General features: G+C 47.2%; 1 protein-coding gene across 2 annotated transcripts in view; it reads right to left on the reverse strand.

The window, feature by feature from the left end:
- Nucleotides 1-1,605: 1,605 nt before the first annotated feature.
- The window catches only part of LOC146813483 (uncharacterized), a 75,653-nt gene continuing 57,432 nt past the window's right edge, over nt 1,606-19,826 (reverse strand). For both annotated transcript variants that reach the window (XM_085620279.1, XM_085620280.1), the window contains 2 exons: nt 4,509-4,619; nt 1,606-2,666 (listed from right to left, as the gene is read on the reverse strand). In XM_085620279.1, coding sequence (XP_085476405.1) covers nt 1,999-2,666; nt 4,509-4,619 — 779 coding nt within the window. In that variant the 3' untranslated portion in view covers nt 1,606-1,998. The remainder of the gene's footprint in view (nt 2,667-4,508; nt 4,620-19,826) is intronic.

Genomic DNA, 19,826 nt, shown 5'->3' on the forward strand with positions numbered 1-19,826 from the left:
TCTGCAACACGTTCCCCTTTTAAGCCTCTTGACCCAGTTCATGGACCAGTTTAGTCTACTAAACATCATGGACTTTGCATACCTTAATATGGAGACCTCAATCCATGTCAACTACGTTGGAGATTTCGACATTGAATACCTTGGTGTATTCGCAGTCAACTGCTTTGAGTGGCTCAATGTTTTCATGCTCTCAAAGTAAAACAGGTGGTGAAAGTCTGGAAATGCGAAAAGGGAACGACATTGTCCACACCTGTATCTCTCCCGCGGTCTTCCTAAGGAGGAGTGCTTAGAGAAGGAACAGTGCCCTGCTGTAGAAGGGGTCCCCTCCTCTTCAAGGTAGAGGAGGTAAATCTTTTTGTATCCTTGAGGGTCTTACTTCACGTATTTGGACAGTGGGGACAATTCTCGGGACAATGAGAATCATGGAAACAACTATGCAGCCACCATGTGGCTCAGTCTACACCTAATGCAGGAAGGGCATTTCTCAAAGAGAAAGGTCATTTCTCTGTGAAAGAAAAAATATTTTCTGCGAAGTAAATGGAAAATAAACATCAAGACCTCTAAAGACATCGAATGAATGATTTGTACAAAGGCTTGGAATTTTTTTTCAACAAAAAAGCCGATAACAGCTGAACTCAGCGCTCCAGGATCCTATTTCTAAGGAGCTGGAAAGAAGAGCTAGAACTATTGTCACCGGCAGGACATGAGGGAATACAGGTGGTATGTGCTCCTTTGAACAAGCAGACAGAGTTTTCTAGCCTCTTTAGCTTGCATCCTATCTAGCTAATCTGTCCTCTAACTCTCTACCTTTTTCTTTTAAAAGAGGTCTATCACAGAGTTTGTCTTCTCATTTTGAAAATTGGCTCCATTCTTAAAGAAAAGTAAACCAGAAATAGTCAGTATGGCCTTCAATAGGCTGTCAACTGTTTTAATTGACAAACATTGCTTTTCTACAGAGAAATATATAGTTCTATAAAGTGCTCTTGGATCCTTCAAATTGGTGGTAATCAGTGTCTTTGATCATCAATAGAGATCTCCTGAAGGAGAAGCATACGGGCTGTGCCGTTGTCTGAACAGAACTCAGATTGCCTGTTATTAAGGATTTTATGAGTTTAAGGAAACTTCTGTAACTGAGAAGTGAATGCAGAGAAATACAAGAAATAGAACGACATTTGGCAGACTAGGTTGGATTTGGTCATCTCTTCCAAACGAGGTGAGACCGAGGATTTCTTCAAAGCGGTATGAATGGCATTGGCCTTGACAAACAATTTGAGCAATAATTACAGTCAGGAGCTTTTTATTACCGCCCTCAGATGGATCATCACCTTAGCTTTTTAAATAATAATATTGATTCCCATCCTGCATGACATCATGGAACAAGGGTGCAACGATGACCTGTGACTCGCGTGATGCTTAAATGGCTAACAGAGTTGGAATATGATCACAAAGGAAATCTCTAATCGTCACACCTGTATGTACCAGAAAACCTGCAGATGAGAACACTGGTCATGTTGGGGGTGGATATCGGGTAGAGGGCTATTATAAGCATTTAGCTTAGATGCTTTACAATTTTAAATATGCTTCTATTTCACTTGCAAAGACGACTTTTTGGCACGATTACTGTCTTACAAATATGATAATTGCACAGCAAATTACCAGCAGTGTGTCCCCGAATTAACTTGTTGAAGCAGGATGTCTTCAAACATATCCCAATTAGGTGGGCAAACATTATGGGTTCCTTATTGTAACTACCAAAGCAGCGGTATAACCAGAGGTTTAATAGTTAAATCTATTTTTATATTCTGATTGATTGCGATGTCCGATATCTTTTCATGTCCGCAAGTAGCTCTTCTATCAGTATAATTTTAAGTCACATTGAGAAGCAATTATACTTTGATACAATCGACGTGGGATACTCAGCAGAATCAAAACTTCATTGTGTCCTGGGATTCTGTCCGGCTCGGTTTTCTTGTTTTCAGTACTGCTCTTTTCCAGTATTCACTCCGTTTCCACGACAACAATCTTACAGTGCTGCTGCTGATTCTTGTGTTTGACCTCATGTTTATAATAGTGGTACCTTTGCGTGAAGCGTTTGCCACAGACATTGCAATGATATGGTTTTTCGCCTGTGTGCATTTGGATGTGCCTTTGCAGAATTCCATTTTGATTGAAACTTTTTCCACAAATCATGCAGTGAAAGGGTCTCTCCCCGGTATGAATAATCATATGTTTGTTAAGATTTGACTGTGAAAAAAAGCTCTTCCCACACTCAGAACATGTGTTTTTTCCTTTATGGTTATGTGCACGTGGCCGTCCGGCAGGCCTGTGTTTTATGGTAAGTTGTTCACCCTCAGGTTTAGTACTTGGTTCGTTACCCGGCAGCAGGTTTAATTTTGGGGGAACAATGTAATTTCTGAACGTACGGTCAGATTTATCCGATGTTCTTGATCTCTGCCCATAAGATGTTATCTGGGGGCTATCACTCTGCAGCTCTGCAGCTTCCTCTCCTCTGGGCTCCGGGTGATGTCCAGAAACCCGCTGGCTCATGGAAACCTTTCTTCCATAAGCACGTTGGAGCCTCTGTGCACTGGAATTTTTTGCCCTCGGTTTGTACACCCTCGAGCCATATAAAGAACTGCTAGCATTTCTTTTCCTGCTTCCACTGCCTGTTGGATGAGAAATAAATTTACATTATTACAATTCTCCATGTTAAACATTGCAAAGAACAATAGGTCCATGGCATATGTAAGGAAGCATGAGAACTGTCATGTAGGAGAGCTGTGTCTAATCTTTCAGGAGCCCAAGACCAGCTAGAAGTGTTGAAAACATGTGCTTCAGTGCTAGGGCTGAAGGAGCAATGGCACCTGTAGGAGGAAGTACAGAGAGTTAAGGCAGGCTACATGTTGAGGAGACACATCATGCCTCTTATACCCAATGGCTGCACAGCACATACTAGAAGGCAGCTAAGTGGCAGGCGCACCATGCTAAGGTGATGTGAGAATGGTATCACTGGCTCATTTTTTCCAATTAGCATCCAAGCAGAGCATGCATCAAATTGGTTATGAATCAGTAGTGGATAAACTGCAAATAACCGGATTGGAGAATACAGTGTGATGGAAAGGCAAGACTGATAGAACACTGCAGCCTTTACATTTAGACAGTTTTTCTTTTCCGCTCTATTACAGTCTACATTATATTTAGGTATATCACACTATTGCATGATACGTTTTTCATTTAATCATTCATTTATAATTGTCTTCTCATAATAAGAAAGATGGATCAAAGTGTTTAAATATTTTTAGGGTCCTACTGATCAGACATCCCAACCCACTGTTGTAAGTTGAGATGGATAAATGTTTGCTTCTTGCACCCCTACCACCATCTGGTGTGTAGAATATGCAAACATTGCAGAACAGAGATGCAGGAGAAAGGTGAGACACTGTAAAATAACAGTACAAAAGTTAAAAAAAGAGGAAAAATAAAAAGGTAGGCTTCTTCACGTGGAGCAGTTGTGGAACTCACCAGATTTCCTTGGTGTGTTTTTATACAAGGAGGTAATGCAAACTTCCTAAAGGGTCAGAAAAGGAACACTCATGGCACCGTATGCCCGGATTGTGCATGTGATGTCATAGGGTTTTCAATGTTTACTAGAGTTATTAACTGCAATGTGTACTGAAAAAGTACCCCTTCTTTACATCATAAGGATATTGCAAGTCACAGAGGAGTTCCATGACCATATAGACAAAGAGGGTAGAAGGTTGAGTACCTTTCAAACACTATGGAACTCCAAAGCGACTTGCAATATCCTTATTACGCATGGCAGGGAGTACTTTATTCCTTATAAAACGTTGTCTCACAATCGCCAATCCCACAAACCACTCACAACCTTGATGCACAGTTCTTTCATATAAAAGAGAGCGCAGGTTTGCACACCTGAAGACTAAAAATAGAACGTAACACACAAAAAACAGATATTTTTTGGGAAGAAGATAGTAGAATAAGTTTAATACAAGTCAGGTTTTTTGGGTTATTTTTAAAGGCACAGTAGCTCAGAAGGTGTAGAAACATGAATAATGATTCGGGATTTTCCATAAGGAGTGCAAAAAACAAACATGTTGCCATAAAAATATTTTGTGCTGTCACTGTAGAGCTAGAAAACAGAGCAGAAGAAAGAAAAGCCATGTTTCATTTTTGTTGTGAAGTCAGAACTCAATGTAAGAATTCCTTACAGGTGAGTTCTTGTGTCACTTCTTTATAATCGGTAACTGAGCGCATCACAAGTCGCTGATTATAAAGAAATTAGAGACAGGCTTTGATACAGGGATTGCAGAATCCCATGTATTAGAAGATGATTAATGGCATAGAAGCATGACGTCAGTGTGATCCTTTGGTATTTGCCAACTGCCAGGGGTAAATCACAGGGCCCAGAAATGCCCTACTGGTTGACTAAGTTATAGTTTACAAATGTTACTCATGAACTTGTAAGCAGCATAGAATAGGTTACATACCTGTAGGTCTGGATACGCTCTCTCTGCTTGTATAGTTCTGGATGCCAAGGTCATATGTCTCTCCTTCTTCGTTGATACCGATTGCTGCAGCTGCTGCGGTAACGTCAGGCCCTGTTATGAAAACACCGATTTAAGTAGATGGAATCCCACCTCAGTGCTCCACATGGACCCCTTTGAATAAGCATGTTAGCAGCCCTTAGCTAATAATCTCACACAGTTAAGTCTATACTAGTTTCATCTGGGAGCCAGCAGCTTTGCAATGAAACTAGGTGGAGGGATATGAAATAACTACCAATAAAGGAAACTTCCCACTCACATCTTAAAAAGAAGCATTATTTACTACGACCAAATTCAGAATAGTACAAATCAAGATGTCCCTAGAACATTTTGAAACTGAACTACAATCCTAAAATGATTTACAATAACACCATAGTCTTTATGATAATGCTGTCCGTGAAAAACTTGGGGGCGGAGTCTTCTGACAAGAACCTTGATTACAGCCTCTGGTCATAACATAACATGTGTATTTGTAAAGCACACATTCACCCAGAAAGGTTATCTTGGTGCTGAATAACAGATGTTCATTGTTAATCAACTCAATGGTACTGATTTTATTGACCTCAGAAGGATGAAAGGCTGAGTTCACCCGCCGGGATCTGAACCTGTGACCATGAGGTTGAACACAGACACCTACAGTGGACGCACCAGTCCACTAAGCCACCAGGTCCGGTCAGTGGAACAAAGGTGCAGGGTAACATTCTAACTGTGAATCCAGTATGGTGGGATATGTCTGCTGTTATCGTGGCCTCTCAGTGTTCAATAGGTTTGAAGATAGGCAACTGAGAATTCCACAAATGTTTTTAAGCACCTGAAAACCCCCACTCAAAAGTGAACTCTAATTCCCACCCATAGAAAATATGGCTTTATGAGGTCCAAACGATTTAGTCCAAAGTCAAAGTGCCATTGTACAATGAACTGGTACAATGGGGCTACATAGTCGGTGGTGAGGGGCCATGAACATATAGTTCAGAAGCAGACCAGTTACTGCTCAGCTGCCTTGCAAAGTAACAACACAAACAGGGAGGGTATTGCGGACGGAAATGGGTCGGTACTCGCAAAAGATCCCCGTCAAGGATCCATACCACTTGACCAACGGATTGTAATCGAAATATTAGAACACAATGTTATCTTATAGGAGGGGTAGGCATGGCAGTACTGAGAGTTTTTCACTACCACGACATGTAAAAGTTAGAAGTATCTGTCCAACTTTTTAAGTACACTGCACCCTGCCCTATGGTCTGTTTAGGACCTACCCTAGGAGTGACATATGTAATGAAAAAAATGTTTTAGGCCTGACAAAAAGCTTATTTTGCCAACTAGCCCTTGCAGTCACTACGGTGGTCCTGGGTTCAAGATGCAAGCCCAGTCCTTCTAACTCAGGCCACAGACCAGCAGGGCAAAAGCATTGAAGGGCACCAGACTAGCGGTCCTTCTTGCAGCAGAGCAGCACAACAGTTCTTCTGAGTCTTCCACAGGTCCAGAGGTGTACAGAGAAGTTGGGTCCAATATTCATACTTGGTGCCAGCTTTGAAGTAGGAGAAGATTCTGGAGGTTTCCACCCCCCAGAGGTGTTTGGAATTCCTGTCTCCCTGCTCAGCCCCAGCTTGTCTGGGGTCATAAACGGCTAGTGTCAAACACTATTTGAGTGTGCTGAGGCACAGTCTTTGTTATGTGTAAATGTGGTAGGTGACAGTTCATCCTCCCTATCAACTCAGAGATGGTCCATCCTACCAACACCTATATCCCCTTTGTCTAATTATCTGGAAGTAATCCACAAAGACCAGCTGCACCTAGTCATGTGACCCAGGATACAGGCTGCTGACACCAAATGGTTGGGAAAAGAAAATGGCATCTTTCTAAAAGTGGCATTTTCAGAATTGCGACTTAAAATCCGACTTTACCAATAAAGAGGGTTTTAAATTACAATTCTTTAGAGACCAAACTTGACTTTCCTACCTGCTCCCAATTGAAAGTTATCACTTATTAAATGTAATAAGGTAACCCAATGTTATCCTATAGGAGGGGTAGGCATGGCAGTACTGAGAGTTTTTCACTACCAGGACATGTCAAAGTTAGAAGTATCTGTCCAACTTTTTAAGTACACTGCACCCTGCCCTATGGTCTGTTTAGGACCTACCCTAGGAGTGACATATGTAATGAAAAAAATGTTTTAGGCCCGACAAAAAGCTTATTTTGCAAGGTCAAAATGGCAGTTAATACTGCACTTACAGGTAACAATGGGAAGCCTGAGACATGTTTAAACGGCTACTTAAGTAGGTTGCACAATAAGTGCTGCAGGCCTACTAGTAGCATTTAATTTACAGGCCCCGGTGCATGTAGTACCACCTTATTAAGGACTTATAAGGAAATAAAATGAACCAATAGTGTGCAGGCCAATGTCACCATGTTTTAGGGTGTGAGCACCAACACTTTAGCACTGGTAAAGTGTACCAAGTCCTAAGGCCAACAAATACAAAATCAGCATAAATGAGGAGTAAGGCAAAATGTTTGGGGGAAGACCACCCTAAGGCTGACACATCTAACAATGTTTATATGCCACACGTAGCTAACCCTGAGCTTTTATGCATTACCTCATTTCTACACTGATGATACTGTGTACTTCAAAACTCTTTAAAAAAAAAAATCCTTATACTAAGAGGCTAATGCATCCTCTCACTACTTCCGTTTACCCCTACGTTTCAGGCTTATACCCAATTCAGGTGCTTTTCTTAGCCACTGGACGCATTTACAAGTAAATTAAATGTGCCAACTGAGTGTAAGACAATTTTACCATGCTTAAAGGAGACAGCACAAGTACTTTAGCACTGGTTAGCAGTGGTATAGTGTGCAGAGGCCTAAAAGGCAACACAAACAAGTTCAGAAAACAGGGGGGTGAAGGCAAAAAGTTTGGGGATGACCCGGCAGAAAGGGCCGGGTCCAGCACCTGTGAAGCAGGATTGGACATTAAACAGGATGGGACACTGCTAACAACCTCACCCTGCATATTCTGTCAGGTTTGGAGGGGTCATCTCTGCTTATTCAGGTCAGCCTATTGTTTGCTCCTGGGAAACACTTAACACTCATTCAAATGCTAATTACTGGTTGGCAATAATGGGAGAGCAAATGCAAACAGGCCTCTAGAGGCTTTAGATAGGGAAAAAGTAACTCTCTACAAGTACCTTTACCTTAATATTTATAGCAAGTCCAACTTCACCATTGAATTGGATTTTAAATAGCTATTAAAAATAATTGTTTAATTATTTTCTGTTTCTTAGCAGAAATTAGCACTGGCGTTATTTATCTTTCTTACACCTTTCAGTAGGGTGCTGACCATCTCATGGTCGGAGATATGTCCTGAGAGTATATGTACATCTTTAAGACATCCTACCAACTCCCCATCCAGTCGTGAGAAGTGACGGTATTTTTTGTCTATGGAAGGTATATTCTCTTTTGTCTCGCATTAAATGCCTCCAGGAGGCAACCAAGCCCAGTTCAGATAACATATGATTTAAGGCTTGTCTTGTCTTGGTCCCTTGGTGTTGGAAGCCACTCCTGCTGTTGGACCTGTCAAATATTGCTCCAATAGCGTATTAAAATCCCCCCTATTACTGGTGCAGCTGCCCAAGCTACCCTAAGTTGCGGGTCTACTATATACTGGGGATCGTCAACGTTAGGGGCATAAAACCCTACGCAGACGATTTCGAAGCCTGTACCTCTAAGAGTGGCCGTGACCCATCTGCCTGAGCTGTCCGTTTTTGAGGAAGTTATCTCAACTCCTGATCCTTTCCTAATTATTATCACCACTCCTTTGGAATATTCAGATTGCTCGGAGGCAACATAGCTCTGTATCCATTTTTGTTTTCTGTAAAGCTCTCTGCTCTCTACTGCTGTAAGATGGGTCTCTTGAATAATACTTATATGAGCTAGTGAGTCTTTCAGATACCTCATTACCAGACCCTGTCTGCTTTTTGTTCTTAAACCACTTACGTTCCACGTTGTAATTTGTAGGTGATCTTCCTTCCCTACCATCTAAGGGGCCTGGACCCGGGGATCTCTGTTCCATATTTCTCACAAAAGGACAATGTGTGAAATGAGGACAATTTGTTTCCCCCCCACTGCTCCCACCCCGTGCCCCTCCCATCAACTCCCCCATGGGAACCCTCCCACTACCGTCAGGCATGAGCCTGTTAGGACTGCCGGGGAGGTTGGGGTTTGTTTTAAACCTACTGTAGTGATTGTGGAGATCCCACCCCACCCCTCCCGTTCCACCCTTTGTGATAGATATATATATATATATATATATCTATCTATCTATGAAAACTCCTCAAGGCTGTATCCAAGAAAAAGAATACTCGCACTCCAAGGCTCGGTCATTCAAAAATAGATTTATTGGCAACGCATTTCGAGCAGACGCTCTTCTTCACTAGCCACCATTGTAAATCACTCTACCACTATTTATCGTGTGTAATAAACATAAAAAGAGGACTAAATGTTGCTCGTCACCCGAGCATGGCAATAGAAAGAAAACTTTACAAACCCCTCACAGTGAGAAAGGAAAAAACATAATTCTCATTACATCAATTGCAAGTGCACAAGGGAGTATTATTGCCCAGTGGCATTAACAGATACCAGTTCATTTACTCTCAAAAATCAGGTCAAGTGGCCTTTTACACCTGTCCTATTGAAAACAGAGTGAAAAAACAAATGAAATTGAATATTTGTACAGAGTTATGTACACAGTTTAACAGGAGGTAGGGAAAATCAAGTAGCAGATACAAAAAGTTTCATATCGACACAAAAAATATAATAATAATGGTAATGATGTTCCAGCTGCATTATAAAACATCATATATGAACAAAAAGCTCCTCATCCTCATTGAGGCCAAAAGGGTTCTTGGACTCGAGCAAAATGATATATTGTGATTTACAATGGTGGCTAGTGAAGAAGAGCGTCTGCTCGAAACGCGTTGCCAATAAATCTATTTTTGAATGACCGAGCCTTGGAGTGCGAGTATTCTTTTTCTTGGATACAGCCTTGAGGAGTTTTCATTAATATATACCGGGACCCGAACCCGGGAACTCGCACCGGCCCCGACAGGAGTGGAGCTGACGCGTTCGGGAAACCTTTCTAATATAAATAATCTACTGGTGGTCGCCAGTAGATAGTTATAGTTAGGACCATGTTTCCATAGGAAATCTGAAAATTCTATTTTGAATAACTTTGGCGCCGGTTGACGAATCCTCGCGAAATTTTCAAAACTAATGGGGCGCTCCGTTCAGCTCCTACCCTGAAAGTCGCGGGGTGAATCGTCAAGCGGGGGCCGAGAAAAAGGGGGGGTCCCAAAACGTGTTTTCCCCATGCATTTTCCCATAGGACCTTTAGACACAGCTACAGCCCGAACGGCTGAACAAAATTACTTGAAATTTGGCAGAGAGGTAGCCATAAGGTCAAGGAAGTGCCTTTTGCAGGTCTGGTGTAAATCTGTTCAGTATTTCCTGAGAAAATAGCATTTAAAAGCATATCAATATCTATACGCGCGTACTGTGCGCGCACTGAGCAAGCCCTGTGCGCGAGCGTCATTCTGATTGGTTGTTAGATGTCAGTAAACATTCGAATCGGTCGAAATCAGGAAGTGTCGGCCGACATTTTGTCTGTCGCACTAAAAAGGAAAGGTGGAGACCGTGAAGAGGGGGCAGGGTAGGGAGTTGTAGACCCCCTAGTCATTGTCAGGGGGGCACAGTAGGACCACGAAGGGCAAAAAAAGATTTAAATTTTTTTTAAATCATCGCGAGGTGCGCGCACTCTGCGCGTACCCGAAAAAACCTAAAAAACATCACGAGGTGCGCGCACCCAGCGCGCACCCGAAAAAAAAACATTATAAAAAAAAGTAATAAAAATCACTTTTAAGTGTTTCGATATTAGGTGGCTCTAAAAAGAGCCCTTGTGTTCATTGAGTGTTTTTCGGTACCTACAAGTAAGTACCGATGCAGAGTCTAAAGTTCAAGAGGAAGACTCTGTTCCCTTCATCATGGAAATGTACACCATCTCCTCTATAAATGTCTTGCATGTTGTAACGCAAGTTGTTGTGGTATATAGAACCCATACCATAGTCTCTGAGGAAAGCAGAAACAGACTTATTGACGTGCTTTCTTGCTTTGTCAATCTGTGGACAAAATTGGTTGGACCAGTTCCACTTTTGCCTTTGGCATATGTTAGAATATACAAAGGCAGATTGAGGAAAAAGCGACATTGTTAGACCTGTCAGCCCTTTGGGTGGTCCCTCCTCATCATTATTTATTTTGTCCCACTTTTGCCTCAAACCCTGTTAGTATTTTTCCTTTTTGGGAACCACCAGACTTTTTAGTGTTGATGCAGGGTCAGGGAGCCATTTTCCCTACCCCTGGAACTTCTGTCTGAGGGCCTGGAACACAAAATGGTGGCCACCCATTGTCACCTGAGACATAGCTGGAACCTACTAGTACCTTCCAGAACATTCTAGAACCCTGTGACAGTGTGAGGCAGGTTTAGAATGTTGGGAAGCCAGCTCAGAGTTGGCAGTTGGAGTTGGCACCTGACTGGTGAAGGGAGAGCAGCAGAACACTGAAGGAGGAAGGAGTGAGGCAGCAGGGGTGGAAACTTGTGCCTGGAGTGGGGTCCAGAAACCCACCCTTGATACTAGTCCCTACTGACTGAGCCCAGCCTAGAGCCCTGTGTGGGATAAAGTCAAGAAGAACCAACTCAAGGACCTGAACAGCCGGAACAGGCCTTGAAAGTAAAGAACAGCAAGTTCCTGACCTGTCTATTGGTATCTTCCTGGAGTCCGACGCCGAGAAGCCTAGAGACCTGGGGCCGGAGGTGAAGAAGCGGCGCTGACTGGAAAGCAGACGTCGTACCCGGAGCCGCCAGAGGTCGAGAGAGGGCGCCGACGGAGGTCGTGGAGACGCCAGAGGAAGTCACCTGAGGTCGAGTGTGCGGCGTCGACGGGGGAGTGAAGTCCGCCCTCCGGAGTCGCCGGAGACCGAGGTGAATCGTGCCGGAGGTCGGGAGTGGAGATCGCACTCCGGAGTCGCCGGAACCTGAGGAAAGGAGCACCGGAGGTCGGGAGTGGAGATCGCACTCCGGAGTCGCCGGAACCTGAAGGGAAGAGCACCGGAGGTCGGGAGTGGAGGTCGCACTCCGGAGACACCCGGAAGTAGGGAGATCGTGTCCCTGTGACGCCGGAGACCGACATCGAATCGAGGCTGCCCAGCGACATCGAGCCGAGGCCGCCCGCCGACATCGATCCGGAACCGCCTCACGGCGTCGACAAGAACTGACATCGAGCCGAGGCCGGCTAGCGACATCGAACCGGAACCGCCTCACGGCGTCGACACGACTCCGGTGGAGTCGGAAGTTCATAAAGAGGGCAGTAAGTGGAATAGAGGGCGCCTAAGGCCCTGTGGAGCCCCAAGAGACCATCCTAGGGTCTAGAGAGGTGTTAGGACCAGTCTGGGAGTGCCAGGGGTGGACTGAGACTGATACAGTGACCTGTGTGAGGGGTTGTGTAGTTTGGGAGAGCCAGATTCCTAGATTACCCTTGATCTACCTCAGTTTTAGCCTCAGCCTTATCCAAGCTAGGTGAGACACCCTCAGGCCATCCACATAACCACAAGCTGTGATTGGGCCAAATCAACCCTTAGTACCTCACAAATGTGACCTGATTTGAAAGTGTACTGATGGCTTATATTTATTGAGAGTATTGTATTCTTTGTATTTATCCTATTTATTGTCTCACAGTATTTATTGTCTCACAGTATTTATTGTCTCACAGTATTTATTGTCTCACAGTATTTATTCCCTTACAGTATTTATTTGCCTATGTATTTTATGCACATCTATTTATTCATTGATTATTTATGATCTGAGCTTATTTAATTGACCTACCCTTTTTACAGAAGAAGCTTTGTGTACTGTAAGTGTGTTATTATTTATTTAACCTGCAACTAAGAGGAAACAAGATAAACACAGAGATATTTTCATAAATTTTTACGGTGTAGAGTCGTTTTTGGAACGGATGAACGCATGGTTATTGTGAGGGTGTGACGTACGCTTAACACGGTGCCTGACCCCCGACCGCTCGAGCCAAGCTACCCCTTGTGCTGGGAAACCCCTGGGTGACTGCTAAACCCCGGTTGCCCGGGGTTCTCTAACATAATTGGTGTTCAGCGGTGGGATAGAGCTGTGCTTGCGTCCACTCGACAATAACTGTGGGTAGTCCATAGGCCTACACCGGGAGTTTTCTCAAAGCGGACTTCCTAATTCTGAGTTTTGTTTTTTCCAAATTTACTCTGGTGGTGGGAGGAGGTATTACAAAAGGTACCCCCCTGCATAGCTTCTGTAAACACCGGTCTTCTATTCTGAGTGGGCAAAATGGAGTTTGTGTTGGAAGACCTGGAAACTTATACTGTGGCCCAACTCAGAGAGTTTTGTCAGAGAGAGGGGGTGTATTGGTGCCAAGAAGGGTGAACTCCAGACCAGCTTGAGGGCTTGGGGGGAGGCACGACGAGAAAGTAAGGCTGAGCAGGAGGACAGGGATGGAGAGCCTGATGGCGAGGGGGCTGGGTTGTACCAACCTGAGGTGGGGAACCTGTTAGCGGGGCCCAGAACACTTTCCAGGAAGGGCAGCACTGTCTCTAGCGGTGGCTTATCAGAAGTAGAATTAACTGACCGGAGGGAGAAAAGACAGCTCACATGGAAGTTGGCGGAGCTGGAGAAAGAGAAGGAGGGACAGAGGATGGCTCACGAGTTGAGGCTGAGGGAAATAGATCTCCAGATCCTACAAGTCGGGGCACACACTGTTCCTAATGGTGGCAGCAAAGACAAAGAAATCACCAGGGAACCCAAACCCTATCTGCCAAAAGACATAGTAGCTAGCTATAGTGCAGGGGATGATATTGCCAAGTGGCTAGCAGCCTATGAGGTCTCTTTAAGGGCCCATGGGGTGCCAGAGAAGTACTGGGGAGGGGGATTGTACAAATACATGCCTCCAGCTGGTAGGGATGCATTATTGGCCCTCGAGCAGGAGGAGCAGACCCACTACCCCACCATGAAAGTGGCGCTCGTAAGAAAGTTTGGACTAACACCCGAGAAATACAGACAGAAGTTCCGGTGTAGCCACAAACTGGGCACACAGAATTGGGTGGATTTCCTGGACTATGCAAAGAAGGCATTAGAGGGTTGGATTCAGGGCAGTGAGGTGAGGGACTACGAGGGGTTGTTTGATTTAATGTTGAAGGAACACCTGCTCGAAAAATGTTTCCCTGAACTGCGTCAACACCTGGTGGATAGCAAGCTGACCAATCCCCGGAAGCTTGCTGAGGAGGCGGACATTTGGGCTAGTACCCGGGTGTCCACAAGGGGGACTGGAGGGGATACTCAAAAGGCCGGACAGGGCGCCCCCCAGAAGAAAGAGGGAGGGGAAAAGAAAAAGGAGTTCTCTAAAGGCCCCCAAAATAACTTCCAAGGAAAGGGAATAGGATTCATCCCTAGGGCTAACCCACCCAGAAACCCTAATCCTGGCCAGAGTCAGCAGCCAAGGGTTGTCCATTGCTTCGAGTGCGGTGGCGTTGGACACTATAAGGGAGATGCGAAGTGCCCGAAAAGACCACCCCCTCCCATTGGAGGAAAGGCCCCCGGAGTAGCTAGTGTAGTGCTCGGGGAGGAGATGCCCTTAACTAAGGGAAGGGAGTGGGCGGGTGTCACTTTAGTGTCCCTGGGAGAACGGGAGATGGTTCCTAAGATCCAGGTGCCCGCAAATACTATAAAGTATGGGCAGTGGGTCACCATCAATGGCCAAAGAGGGGAGGCTCTGAGAGACACAGGAGCCAGTATGACTATGGTACGTAGCCAACTGGTGTCTCCAGAGCAGGTAATTCCCGATGTACTCCACCCAGCCGCGATGGCTGACGGCAGAACCGGCCACTATCCGGTGGCCGAGGTTCCCTTTGAATGGGAGGGGGTTGCAGGTTCACTTCGAGTTGCCGTAAGCCCTGCCGTGCCGGTCGATTGTCTACCGGGGAATGACATGGAGCACAATGCTTGGAAGGAGGTGGAATACCGGACTCATGCTGAGATGCTGGGTACACCTGACTGGGCCTGTGTTAGCACAGGGTCCGCGACTACCCGGAGAGGGAGTTTGTTTCGACTGGAGCCTGGAACAAAGGCACAGCCGGCTGCCGACCAAGGGAAGAACCGAGGACAGGAGGAGCCTGCCTCGGCATCCGCGCCCCGTGTGACGGATAGGCCACTGGAGGTGGTGGACCAGGAGTCCGCGGTGGGGGATGTTACCAAACTGGAGGACCTACCCATCCCGGCCGAGTGGCACGTGGAGGGAGGGCCGACCAGGGAGGAATTCTGCAAGGGCCAGAGGGAGTGCCCTACCCTTGAGGGACTGAGGCGACAGGCCGAAGCCCAGGCAGCAGGGAACGTTGAGGGGAACTACAATCTTTACTGGGAGGATGGCCTCCTCTACAGTGAACCCAAGGCACCCCTACATGGATCGTCACGAGCCTTAGAAGTCCCTCAACGTTACCGAACCTTCCTACTGGAATTGGCTCACGAGATCCCCTTGGCAGGACACCTGGGGCAAGACAAGACCTTCGCCCGTCTTGTCCCACACTTTTATTGGCCTCAAATGAAAGTGTCGTCCGACACCTACTGCCGGACATGTGTGTCTTGCCAAGCCAGTGGGAAAACAGGGGTGAAGCTGAAAGCTCCCCTGGAACCACTTCCTGTCGTTAGCACCCCCTTTGAAAGGGTGGGCATCGACATTGTGGGTCCATTAGATCCGCCTACTACAGCTGGTCACAGGTTTATCCTGGTTCTGGTGGATCATGCCACACGGTACCCAGAGGCTATACCTCTAAGGACCATTACAGCACCTGTTGTGGCTAGGGCCCTGATGGGAATCTTTACCCAAGTGGGTTTTCCCAAGGAAGTTGTGTCCGACAGGGGGACCAACTTCATGTCAGCATACATGCGGGCCATGTGGAAGGAGTGTGGAGTGACCTACCGGTTCACAACTCCTTACCACCCCCAGACCAATGGTCTGGTGGAGAGGTTTAACAAAACCTTGAAAGGCATGATCAGAAGTCTGCCTGAAAGCCTGCGGAGGAAATGGGACGTCCTCCTACCCTGTCTATTGTTTTCCTACAGGGAAGTGCCACAAAAGGGAGTGGGCTTCAGCCCCTTCGAGCTTTTGTATGGGCACCCTGTGCGTGGACCTCTCAGCCTGGTGAGAGACGGATGGGAAAGAACTCCCAGAAAGCTTCCCCAGGACGTGGTGAGCTACATGCTGGCCTTCCGGAGCCAAATGGCTAAGTTGTGGAAGCAAGCTTCTGACAACTTGGAGGCCAGCCAAGCAGTAATGAAGGCGTGGTATGACCACAACGCTCACCCGGTGGAATTGGAGCCTGGCCAGAAGGTGTGGGTGATCGAACCAGGAGAGCTTAGCGCCCTCCAGGATCGCTGGTCAGGACCCTTTGAGGTATTGGAGAAGAAGGGTAAGGCTACCTACTTGGTGGATCTTAAAGACCCCTCGTCAGCCCCTACGGGTGCTGCATGCCAACCGCCTCAAACCCCACCACGAGAGGCCCGAACTCATTTTGATGATGGTGACTGACGGAGCAGAGGACATGGAAAGCGAGCCTCTCCCAGAGTTGTTTGCGTCTCAAGAGAAGGATGGGTCGGTGGAGGGAGTGATTCTCTCCCCATCTCTAACTCCTGAACAGCAGGAGGACTGCCGCCAGGTCCTGGGACAGTACTCTTCGTTGTTCTCCCTTGTTCCGGGTAGGACTCACCTGTGCGTCCATGATGTGGACACAGGAGACAGCCCACCTGTGAAGTCCAAGATCTACCGGATGTCAGACAAGGTGAAGGCCAGCATTCACAGTGAAGTCACTAAGATGCTGGAGCTAGGAGTGATCGAACCTTCCAGCAGCCCCTGGTCCAGTCCGGTGGTGCTAGTACCAAAAGCCGCACTACCGGAACTGAGGTTCTGTGTGGACTACCGGGGACTGAACTCAGTAACCAAAACTGATGCTCATCCCAAGGGCGGATGAATTGATTGACCGGCTGGGAGCTGCCCAATATCTAAGTACCTTTGACTTTACTTCTGGGTACTGGCAGATCTCTCTGACTGACGGAGCTAGGGAAAGGTTAGCCTTCTCCACGCCCAAAGGCCACTACCAGTTCTGTGTGATGCCCTTTGGGCTCAAGAACGCACCTGCCACGTTTCAGCGTCTGGTGAACCAGATCCTCACTGGAATGGAGTTTCTCTGCTGCTTATCTGGATGACATAGCCGTCTTCAGTAACAGCTGGGAGGATCACTTGCGTCACCTGCAAGCTGTTCTCCAGGCCCTGAGACAAGCTGGTTTAACGATCAAGGCCAGCAAGTGCCAGATCGGGCAGGGGTCGGTAGTGTACCTTGGACACTTGGTGGGTAGGGGAGCGGTGCAACCCCTCCAGGCGAAGATCGAGGCCATCATGGCCTGGGAACCCCCCAAGACTCAGACTGAGGTCCGAGCTTTTCAGGGCCTCACCGGATATTACAGCCGCTTCGTGAAGGGATACGGTACCATTGTGGCCCCCCTCACGGAGCTTACGTCCAAGAAACAACCTCGACGGGTAGTCTGGACAGAGGCTTGTCAGCAGGCCTTTGTAAAACTGAAGCAAGCCATGTGCGAGGCCCCGGTCCTACGGGCCCCAGACTTTTCCAAGGAGTTCATTGTCCAGACGGATGCATCGGAACATGGCATTGGGGCAGTGTTATCGCAACTCAATGAAGAGGGTCTGGATCAACCCGTGGTCTTCCTATCCCGGAGACTACTTCCCAGGGAACAGAAGTGGAGTGCAATAGAGCGTGAAGCCTTTGCAGTGGTATGGGCTCTGAAGAAGCTGCGGCCATACCTGTTTGGCTCGCACTTCCTAGTTCAGACCGACCACAGACCCCTTCGTTGGCTGATGCAGATGAAGGGGGAGAATCCCAAGTTGCTAAGGTGGTCTATCTCCCTACAGGGAATGGACTTTCAGGTGGAACATCGGCCTGGAGTGGACCACGCCAATGCAGACGGTCTCTCAAGGTATTTCCGCCTTAGTGATGAGAACTCCCAAGGGGTTGGGTAGCTCTCCCCACTTTCAGCTGGGGGGGGGGGGACGCGTGTTAGACCTGTCAGCCCTTTGGGTGGTCCCTCCTCATCATTATTTATTTTGTCCCACTTTTGCCTCAAACCCTGTTAGTATTTTTCCTTTTTGGGAACCACCAGACTTTTTAGTGTTGATGCAGGGTCAGGGAGCCATTTTCCCTACCCCTGGAACTTCTGTCTGAGGGCCTGGAACACAAAATGGTGGCCACCCATTGTCACCTGAGACATAGCTGGAACCTACTAGTACCTTCCAGAACATTCTAGAACCCTGTGACAGTGTGAGGCAGGTTTAGAATGTTGGGAAGCCAGCTCAGAGTTGGCAGTTGGAGTTGGCAGTTGGCACCTGACTGGTGAAGGGAGAGCAGCAGAACACTGAAGGAGGAAGGAGTGAGGCAGCAGGGGTGGAAACTTGTGCCTGGAGTGGGGTCCAGAAACCCACCCTTGATACTAGTCCCTACTGACTGAGCCCAGCCTAGAGCCCTGTGTGGGATAAAGTCAAGAAGAACCAACTCAAGGACCTGAACAGCCGGAACAGGCCTTGAAAGTAAAGAACAGCAAGTTCCTGACCTGTCTATTGGTATCTTCCTGGAGTCCGACGCCGAGAAGCCTAGAGACCTGGGGCCGGAGGTGAAGAAGCGGCGCTGACTGGAAAGCAGACGTCGTACCCGGAGCCGCCAGAGGTCGAGAGAGGGCACCGACGGAGGTCGTGGAGACGCCAGAGGTCGAGGAGGAAGTCACCTGAGGTCGAGTGTGCGGCGTCGACGGGGGAGTGAAGTCCGCCCTCCGGAGTCGCCGGAGACCGAGGTGAATTGTGCCGGAGGTCGGGAGTAGAGATCGCACTCCGGAGTCGCCGGAACCTGAGGAAAGGAGCACCGGAGGTCGGGAGTGGAGATCGCACTCCGGAGTCGCCGGAACCTGAAGGGAAGAGCACCGGAGGTCGGGAGTGGAGGTCGCACTCCGGAGACACCCGGAAGTAGGGAGATCGTGTCCCTGTGACGCCGGAGACCGACATCGAATCGAGGCTGTCCAGCGACATCGAGCCGAGGCCGCCCGCCGACATCGATCTGGAACCACCTCACGGCGTCGACAGGAACTGACATCGAGCCGAGGCCGTCCGCCGACATCGATCCGGAACCGCCTCACGGCGTCGACAAGAACTGACATCGAGCCGAGGCCGGCTAGCGACATCGAACCGGAACCGCCTCACGGCGTCGACACGACTCCGGTGGAGTCGGAAGTTCATAAAGAGGGCAGTAAGTGGAATAGAGGGCGCCTAAGGCCCTGTGGAGCCCTAAGAGACCATCCTAGGGGCTAGAGAGGTGTTAGGACCAGTCTGGGAGTGCCAGGGGTGGACTGAGACTGATAGTGACCTGTGTGAGGGGTTGTGTAGTTTGGGAGAGCCAGATTCCTAGATTACCCTTGATCTACCTCAGTTTTAGCCTCAGCCTTATCCAAGCTAGGTGAGACACCCTCAGGCCATCCACATAACCACAAGCTGTGATTGGGCCAAATCAACCCTTAGTACCTCACAAATGTGACCCGATTTGAAAGTGTACTGATGGCTTATATTTATTTAGAGTATTGTATTCTTTGTATTTATCCTATTTATTGTCTCACAGTATTTATTGTCTCACAGTATTTATTGTCTCACAGTATTTATTGTCTCACAGTATTTATTGTCTCACAGTATTTATTTGCCTATGTATTTTATGCACATCTATTTATTCATTGATTATTTATGATCTGAGCTTATTTAATTGACCTACCCTTTTTACAGAAGAAGCTTTGTGTACTGTAAGTGTGTTATTATTTATTTAACCTGCAACTAAGAGGAAACAAGATAAACACAGAGATATTTTCATAAATTTTTACGGTGTAGAGTCGTTTTTGGAACGGATGAACGCATGGTTATTGTGAGGGTGTGACGTACGCTTAACACGGTGCCTGACCCCCGACCGCTCGAGCCAAGCTACCCCTTGTGCTGGGAAACCCCCGGGTGACTGCTAAACCCCGGTTGCCCGGGGTTCTCTAACAGACATCAATTGCACAAAGGTGTCCTTAATAAGCATTTCCAG

The sequence above is a fragment of the Triturus cristatus genome, chromosome 7 (genome assembly GCF_964204655.1).
Source record: "Triturus cristatus chromosome 7, aTriCri1.1, whole genome shotgun sequence".
Taxonomy (NCBI): Eukaryota; Metazoa; Chordata; class Amphibia; order Caudata; family Salamandridae; genus Triturus; species Triturus cristatus.